The 9318-nt window shown below is 55.1% G+C and overlaps 1 protein-coding gene across 1 annotated transcript in view; it reads right to left on the bottom strand.

Annotated features, from left to right (window-relative positions):
• RELL2 (RELT-like 2) overlaps positions 1–9200 on the bottom strand; it is a 9397-nt gene extending 197 nt beyond the window's left edge. Inside the window, exons 1-5 of the mRNA XM_010286006.1 lie at positions 8993–9200; positions 7299–7364; positions 7155–7221; positions 6654–6842; positions 1758–2328 (exon numbers count right to left, since the gene is read on the bottom strand). Of these exons, the coding sequence (XP_010284308.1) occupies positions 1758–2328; positions 6654–6842; positions 7155–7221; positions 7299–7364; positions 8993–9200 (1101 nt within the window). The remainder of the gene's footprint in view (positions 1–1757; positions 2329–6653; positions 6843–7154; positions 7222–7298; positions 7365–8992) is intronic.
• Between the last annotated feature and the right edge of the window lie 118 nt (positions 9201–9318).

Here is a 9318-nt window from a genome sequence, read left to right on the forward strand (position 1 = left end):
CCCCATGACAGGGAGGACATGCTGAGCGGCAGCTAACAACCCTTGTGGTGGCCCTGGCTGGGATCTAGGGCATGAGGGAGTGTCCGAGTGCTGCCAGGCCTTGGTGACAAATGTCCCGGTAAGGTCCCATCACCATTCTTCTGGGACCCCGCGTCGTGGAGCACACCAAAGCAACACGCCGAAGCCTGGCGCAGGGTCCGAGGCAAGAGCCTGGTGCCACAGAGGGGACAGACGAAGAGGAGAAAAATCACCATGTCCTTGGGCTTGCCCGGCACGTAACTCCTTCCCCAGTGATCAGAGGGACCACAGCCATCTCCCAGGGTGTAGTGGGCCATGGGAGGAAGGAGGACCCGACACCACCTCTCCAGGACTCTGGAGAAGGGCTACAGCCCATCAGCTCTGTCCTGCATGGCTGCCTTGGGCTGCCCTTCTCAACAGAACTCCACAAACCTTCCAGCCTGGCCACCAGGAAGCAAAGAGGGAAACAATAAACACAGCGGGATCCTGCTTTTTCCTTAGCCTACGTTCAGCTCGGCACCTTTCCCCAGGCTCGCCCACGCTGACCCAGTCCTGCCCCATCCCACTCCCCACCAAGGGCTGCTGGCACATGCCGTGCCCGGCCCGTGGAGCTCCAGCAGAGCCAGCCCCAGGGAATGTCCCCGGCTTTGAAGCAGACCGGGATTTTTACCCAGATGGTTTGCTTCCTTTTTCTTCCAAGGGCTTTGGTTTTGTGGGGTGGGCCAAGGCCAGCTCTTGGGGCTGCTGGACGCAGGCAACCCCGGTGGGGTTGAGGTCATACCAGGTGCCTTCCCCCAGCTCCCTTCCATCGTCTTTCCCCAACTGCAGAACCACCCGTGAGCATGCGAGTGAGTGGACATGTTAGGTGTCTGCTACCACCCCCGACAGCATAATTTGCTCACTGGTAAGGGCCCAGAGGCAGGGAGAAAATCTCCCAAATCGGGGGCCATCGATGGCCAAGCAAATGGTGTTCTCGCCAGTGCTGCCCTGGAGGCCTCTAGCATCTCCAGCAAGGTGGCCAGGTGGGAAGGTTGGGAGATACCAGGGTGCTGGGAGCTCCAGCCAGGGTGGACTGTCCTTCTCCCTGAGCACAGCCAGCATCAGCCCCTCTGCAGCAGGGAAGAACAACCAAGAAATGACCAATTGGCTTCACTGTTTCCTGGATTTCAAGGCAAGAAATGTCTCCTGGAGACATCTGTCCCTGCCTGTATGTTGCTGGCCCTGTTGAGCCCCAGCACTGCAGTGAGGCTACATTTTGGGAGAGACGAAGCTATGCGCAGCGGCAGAGCTCCTCCAGGTCAAGAGAAAGTGATCCCAATGGATGTCCCCAAAGAGCCCAACCACAAAGGAAAAGGCATCCCTTGCCCGAGGGGCAGCTGGCAGCAGGTCTGCAGCATCCCCCATGCAAGTCAACCAGTGACTTGCCTGTTCCCCTGCGGCGCGGGTACCAGCAGGATGGGAACTGTCACGGTGACTCTGCATGCCCCAGACATTAGAAAATGGACAGGAAAATGCAATCAAAAAAGGGAAGCAGAAAGAGGGTGGACAGGACTGGGCAGGTCCCATGCTGCAGTCAGCCTGGCGCAAGCCTCGGCTCGCCTGTCCCCGCTGCGCAGCTCACACCGCCGCGCGTGGGCTGCTTGATCTTGTCGGCAGCAGGACTTGGGGTGCTGTGCCACAACCCTTCAAACCCCCCAGCCCTGGGGACCACCCGGGGACAAGGAGGAGGAGGAACCTACCTGCTGCACCATGTCCTCCACTCCGGGCTGTTTTCTGCTGCTGCCGTCTCTTCCCAACTCGTCAGCCTGTTCATGCAGACTCAGGCTCCCGTGAATATCCGACACTTCATCTGCTGACCCCAGTCCGGTCTCCTCCAGGCAGATGCTGGCTCCTTCCTGCACCAGCTCTCCCGGGATGCTGGGACTTGACCCTCCCAGCACCCGATGGCTCAGGAGCTTCCTCTGGCGGCTCACGCTCCCAGGAGCGGTGCCGGCATCCTGCAGCGAGCCTGCCACGCCGGACCCCTTGCCCGCCCGCCTGCTGTCGCGAGTGCCAGAGCTGGCCGGTGTGTTCGGGGCTGGGGTAGTGGAGTGGCTCTGCTCCCCACCCTTGCTGCTCTGGGCGCCCTTCTGGACGGCTCCGTTCCGCAGGCCACCCGCGGGGACAGTCCCATTGTGAGCCCGCTCCCTCTGGAGCCGGTCGCTGCTGTGCTCCAGCTCCTCCGTGCTTGGCTCCCGGCTGCCGTCGGGCAGGGGAACGTCCTGCTGCTCATGGAAAGTGGGTTTCTTCCCGATGTGTGTGACACGAAACCTAGAATGGAGGCAGGATGGATCACAATCCCTTCCCTTCTCTCTCCCAGCTGTATTTCCAGCTTGCCTGCAGCTCCAACCTCTGTTCTTCTCTCTTTGTCATGGGCTGGTGCTGATCTCCAATCTTGCAGACACAGTCAACACCACTGATCCCCACTCTAGCCATGCCCCCGCTGACTTAACCCCATTTTCCCCTTCATTTTTGGCAAAACAAATAGAAGAATGAAAAGGTCAGTCGAGATGGTGGCTGGTGCAGACCCTGTCAGCCTGTCCTCCTTGCAGCAAGATGGGTCACAGCTTTTAGAAATGCTCCAAGATGCAACCTGGGACGAACAGGAGCTTGTACAGAAACTCAGGTGTTGCTTCAGAAGGTGAAATGCAAACGGTCTGAGCCTGGTGAGGAAGGGGTGGGCATGCCATATGGATGTTGCACCCAGTGACCAACCACCATCAGGGGAACAAGAGCCAGAGTTTTTGGCAGGCAGTACACCCTAAGTGAAGGCAGGGACAGGGTTTTAGTAGGGCAAGCTATATTTGGCTAGAGCGATCAAAATCCAGGAGGAGCTGTTTGGCTAAAATCTGCCAGAGTGCCTTGTGCACCATCCCCTGGAGTGATGGATGGTACCTACATGGTTCACCAAGACTCCACCATGTACTGGGTAACAGCTGAGAGCTCCAGGGTAGGCAGGAGAACAACTGCATAAGTTGGTTTGACACCCACAAAAGGTGCATTTATAATCAGAGGTGATGCAATATTGCACCTGGGGAGAAGAGAGAAGTTAGGGATCTACCATAACTTTGGTATTTGTGAGGGGTAATGCGTAGGCAAAGCCTAAAAGTCTGAACTGCAAGTGAGCTGGTTGTGACTAATGCTGTGATTCCTATTCGTAAGCAATGCAAGCCACTGCTGGACCAGCAGATGGGAAACCTCTTCCACGATGAGCTGGTGTCCACCAGCCAAAGAACATGGATCCCACCACAGAGACTTCATACAGCCCATGACTCACCCAGCAACCGCTCTCCCTGCGGTTGAGTCACACGCGGAGAAGCTACAGATGGTCCTGGTTCTGCTGAGGTTCAGCTGCAATTTCAGCAGCAAAGTTCAAGCACTGCTGGGTTTGAAAGAAGAACAAGACCCAAAGGTCAAGCAAACGGCAGTATGGCCATCCTGAAGGAAGAAGTTGAGAAGGTCCAAGATACAAGAACAGATCCCAGACAGGAAGCCAAAGATGAAGATGGCTGCCGCCAGACTGAGAATTGGGCTACAGTCAGTGGACAATATAGACCCCTCAGCACTGCAGCCAGAAGTGCTGCTTAGAAGTGGAAGGTTCAGGAGGAGAAGTGCTCCAGCTCTGCATGAGGTACCCACAGGACTGCTTGGGTCAGGCCATGCAGCAGCAGATGTGACCTTTCAGATCTATCCAGATATTTGGAGACACGGCACCAAGACTGCGAGCTGGGAAGACCAGAGAACATTCCAGCCTCAAAGAGGGATGGGGAGGAGGCACGAGTGGCAGGACCATTTCTTAGTAATGCTATTGAGCAATGTCAGCCTGGAAGAGCTGGGAACGGATTCAAAGGAGCAGGCAGGGTTTGGACTGGAGGGGGCATAAGAGGTAAAGTAACCAACCTCTGGATGGAAAGGCAGGAGAGCGTTGACTGTCTGCCTAGTCAGCATCACTAAGGCGTCTAGTTCAATAGGACATGGCACGCTGCAGCTGATCAGGCTAAGGACAGAGGGTCAGATGCAGATGCTTTGGTGGACGAGCTCTGCCACTGACAACTGGCTTAGGGAAAGCACTAAGATAGACATTAAATCATTGAATAATCACAGAATCGTTAAGGTTGGAAAAGACCTTTAAGATCATCAAGTCCAACCATCAACCCAACACCACCATACCCACTAAACCATGTCCTTAAGTGCCACGTCTACACCTTTTTTGAATACTTCCAGTGATGGTGACTCCACCACCACCCTGGGAAGCCTCTTCCAATGTTTAATCACTCTCTCAGTAAAGAAATTTTTCCTAATATCTAGTCTAATACGAGAGTACAGATAATATAACCCTGATTACCTCAGAAGTAAAGAATAATTTAGGTGGCAAAAGCCCCTGGGAGGACTCCAGTCCTCTGCTCAAAACTGGGCCACCTCCCAACCTCAATCAGGTTGCCCAGGACCCCGTCCAGTCAGGTTCTGGAGATCTTCAAGGATGGAGATCCCTCCACTCCTCTGGGTCCTGTCCCAGGCCTGCACCATTCTCAGGATGATAGTTTTTCCTTAAGTCTTATCCGTATTTCTCTTGTGGCAACCTGTGGCCGTTGCCTCTTGCCCTTCCCTGTGCACCTCTGAGAAGAGTCTAGCTCCAATCTTCATTTAAACTCCCCCACACTTTTTAGTTTGAGAGAGCAATTAGATCCCCCCTGAGACTTCTCCAAGCTAAACAAACCCTGTTCCCCCAGCAGCTCCTCACATGCCACATGCTGCAGCCCCTGATGATCTTGGTGGGCCTCCATTGATCTCACTCCTTTCCACTCCTTTAGCAATGAGCCTGTGCCTACCAGCTGGGGACCGGACTCAGTTAATGAGCTGTAGGTAATAGGGAAGGGGGATGGACTCTCAATCACTGTGTCCAAAACCAATAGCAAAAAAAAAAAGAAAGAGAGAGGAACAAGACCTGAGGATTATGACAGAAGAGCTGAGCTAAAGGAGCTTTTGTATGTAGGATCAGTCATGAATCGAGGTGCTTTGTGCAATGAAGATATTCACAGTAAACAAGACACAGCAAGGGCAGTCCCAGAAAAGACATCCAGGATCTGAAAGAGCAAAGGGGCCAGCTTGGAAACGAGAACCAGAATTTGGAGGTAGTTGTGTACCTCATGGGCACACAGGCCTCTTAGCAGTTGGACCTCACACAAGGAGATTCGGGAAGCAGAAACTTTTAAAAAATAACCTTGGAGAAATGTAATGACTGTCCCGTGGAGAAGGCTGATGTGACATTGGATATTAACTGTAAAGAGAGGAAACCAGGATTTGCAGGGAAGTACCTTAGAAGACCACCTTCTCCAGCACTCAGAGGTGAGTGAGAGGAGACTGGGAAGAGCATGGACAAAGGACACAGAGGAGTGGATGGAGCTGGGTACTGGACAGGGAATGAAATTAGCCGTGAATATGCAATTGTGCAGAGATCTGGCTTACCAAACACCACCCTTTAAACAAAGGACAGCTGACAGCAACGGGCAAAGAGGAAGCCAGAAGCTGTCTTTCTCCAAAAGGTGTGATCTTAGCTGGAGTTCAGCGTGAGGAGGTCTGGCATGTCTCTCCCCTTTACCAGCTCCCCATAAAGCCCCCAGTTCACCTCCCTGCTGAGACTTCTGGCTGTGATGGTGGAGAAACCCACACCCCCGATGCCCACCCTGGCTCACCGTGAAAGGACTGCCTCTCTGGACCACAACATGGAGCTTCATCAAGGCTTAGGCCCTGAACGAAGACCTGCTGTGGGATCTGAGCACAGTGGAGCTTTGTGTCTCGCCGGGGTGGCCATCCAGGGACCACCCCTTGTTGCTTGTCACCCTGCCCCAGTCACCGCGGTGGTATGGAGCTGAGCCCTGGAAGACTTTGCGAAAGGTCCTGTGCATGCTTTCTGCTGGGGAATGGGGCAACCTGGGCAAGCCTGCAGGTAGTACTAAAGGTTACCAAGAGCACAGGCAGCTCAGGAAGTCCCCTGAGGTGAGACCAGGTAGGGACTGGAAGAGTATTTGTTGGAAGTATTTGGTACACTCCCCTATTCCCATATTCTTCCTGTGGCATTTAATTACAGTCATCACTGGAGGCACCGACCTGGAGGAGCATAGCCACTCTGTCATTCTGAAGGTGGTGGCTGGTAACTTGCACCTGGGACCTGCTGTCACCTCCTCCCCCTCCTAATGATATCCCTAAAACTGGGGTCACTGCCCCTGTTGGGCAGCAAGAGACCTGCTCGCACGTAGCTGGGGCAGCAGGCTTTGAAAGGATGTGGATTTGGGGCTCTGCCCAGCCCTGAGTCAGCAGGACAAGCCAGGCTTGAGTCACCTTCCCAGAGAAGGAGGAGGGAAGCCACCGGTGCGTCATGGCCTGCCACATACCACAGGCATTTCCAGGTGCAGGAGGCACCTGGATCCTCAGGACTCCCAGCTGCGGAGCTACTACTGGGGCATCTAAATGGGGAAGAGCAAGAGGGTCCTGGTGTGGGGAAAGTGGGGGAGGGAATAGGGGAACTTAGAAGACTCTCAGCAATGCTTGGTCCATCAGAGCAGATGGGCCATGTCTGGCAAAACTCATTTAAGTACCTGCCCACTGAGAAGACAGTGGTCTCTCCAGGATGCATCCTGCCTTTACCATCCTTGGACCGTCCTTGCCGATGCAGTGGGTGCCTCTTCCTCTTGCTGCAGTGGATGCAGGGGGCCTGTGTGGAGCCCAGATGCACTGTGTGGTGATGTGGTGGGCCCCCATCCTGGCTGTTACGGTGAGGGCAAAGGCTGCAATAGGAGAAGGACATGACAGGTCATGTTACCTGGAGAAGTCATCCCAACCTTGGTGCAGACTCCCTGCGGCAAGCCCCGAGAAGCAGCAGCTCTGTGAGGACAGGAATGAGAAGGGCTATTCAATACCCCTGGCCGTGGAGTGAAGCACTCATTGCAGCCCTCAGGGGAGCAGGACTTACTGTTGGGAAGGTGGTTTGTAACAAGCTGGAAAGGGGCTGGCTGCAGAGTCCGCAGGGCAAGGTGATACCCAAAAGCTGCTTCTCCCTTACTCTGCAAGAGCCACTGGCCGGTATAGGCTTCCCTCACCTGGGCACTGGCACTGGGATGTCGCCTTCGTTGTCCCCCAGCATCTCCTTGAGGGCCTCCGCATTTGCTGAAGAGAGAGGAAAAAGGGAATGTGTCAGCCAAAGCAGTCAGCAAGTCTCCGGGACAGCCCTAGGAAATGCTCACCTTCATTTTGGATGATGCATCTCACAATCTTCTCCACGGTGTCCTCGTTCAGCTCCTCCTCTTCATCTGGAAAGAGAAAACGTGGCACTGAGGGCTGGGAATCGGACACTCACCTCGCCAGTCCATCCCCAGGAGCAGCCACCATCGATAGAGAGGTCAGAGAAGCCTTGTGACCCCCATCATGCCAGGAAGCCCCTGGGGAACACCAGATCCCTCGCCCTGGAAAAGAAATGGCTAAAACAGCAGCCATGTGTGCAGGGAGAGGGGGCTGTGTTGCTCCTTCAGAACTGAGGAGCATCACATGAAATGAGGGGGAAGCAGATTCAAGAAAAGTTGAAAGAGAAGGCTCCTCGTGGGGACGGTCCAGCCCTGGAGCTCCTGGGTGCAGGATGCTGCGGGTGCTAAAAGACTCCAAGGGCAAATGGGACAAGTTCCCAGAAAAGAAACCCGCTGGGTCCTATTAAATACAGAGAAACCATCTCTGATGGAGAAAGCCCCGGAGCTACACGCTGTTAGAAGCTTAAAATAGTATGCTGGGGAAACTTGGCTCGGTGTCTGCTCTGTTGTGGTATTCATCCCCAGCATTCGTCGCAACCTGCTTCTGGCCACTGTTGGAGGCAAGAGGCTTGGCTGGCTGGACCTTCAGCCCAGTCTGTAGTGTTGTATGTTCCTGTGAGCAGGTCAGAGTTGTGGTCTGGTGGGCAGCTGCCTCAAAAAGCATGGTCAGGGGCTGCCTCTGCGCTCCTGGAAGCCCACAGAGATGTTTCCCTGGGCTGTGGCAACTTCAGCGGGCAAAGCCAATCCTGCAAGGTTCAGACTCTGTCTCCATGGTCAAGTCATCGAAGCCAGAGGAGCATATCCAAGGATGCTTGGAAGCTCCCGCTGCATCCGTGGGCAAGCTGAGGGAGCCATGTTTCCCTCCCATGCATAAGAAGTGGCAGCGGGAGGTGCTGACCCTCCCAAGTGCTGCCCATGGCATAGAGGAGCCAGGGAAGTTACGTAGCACCACTTGATTGTTTTCAGGCAAGGGAGCAGCCAGAGGAATGAGTCTTCCCCATTTCAGCAGAGACTCATGAAAGCACTAAATGACAGAGCTTGCTTGGACTGAGCTTGGACCGCAACATCGAGCTTGCGCCCCACACTTGATGCTGCGGTGACTTCCCAATCCTACTGCCCCAGAGCTGCTTACGATGGCCTGAAGTGATGGAAAAACCCCTAAAGGTCCCCTTTGTCCCCATGGACTAGAAGAGCACATGACTGATGGCAAACACCACGCCGGACTCCTAACACCAAAGGGGCAGAGGGAGAGCTCATGCCCTGGCTGGGGATGCTTTCCTTGTAGGCGACACAGGTTATAATTCAGGCGCTGGGGTTTCAGCAGGTCCTGGCTGTTGATCAGAATTATCTTTTGGTGATAACGCCACTTTGGGAAGGGCCAAATGCTGGCTCCCACCTCCCTGGCACCACCAGCCTTCACCAGCCTGCGGAGCCAGTAGATCGGAGGGTTCTCCGGGCTGCATGCTCCTGATCCCCGGTGAACACCGCGCTGCTCTCGCCACCCCATCCCTTTTTCCCAACCCAGCGGCACATGATGGGTAACCCTCCCAGCTCACATCCCAGAAACGTGTTTAAGGAGCACGTCAGCGCAAGGCAGCACCTAAGCCCCCGCTGACCCCCATCACCCCTGCACTCACTGGCCTGGAGCTCCGCCAGCACATCTTTGTTATCTGGGTCGAGCTCGTCCCGGAAAGTCCGGCACCGGTAACCCTTCTTCTTCAGGACATGGCAGACCAGGAAACCCACCAGCCCCATGATGAAGAAGACAAGGACAAGGAGGAAGACCATAGACAGGCTGTGCTGGGGGTCTGACTCCCCATCGTCGGTGCTGTTCTGGTCTGACATACGGATCTAGAAGGGGGAAGGTGGATCAGAGACCCTGGTGCTCACCCCCAGCCAGGCTCTCTGTGCCCATCCTCCTCCTCCTCCCGTCCGCCTTGGGCAAGAGCCAGCTCCCAGCTCC

The sequence above is a fragment of the Phaethon lepturus genome, unplaced genomic scaffold (assembly GCF_000687285.1).
Source record: "Phaethon lepturus isolate BGI_N335 unplaced genomic scaffold, ASM68728v1 scaffold26674, whole genome shotgun sequence".
NCBI classification, from domain to species: domain Eukaryota; kingdom Metazoa; phylum Chordata; class Aves; order Phaethontiformes; family Phaethontidae; genus Phaethon; species Phaethon lepturus.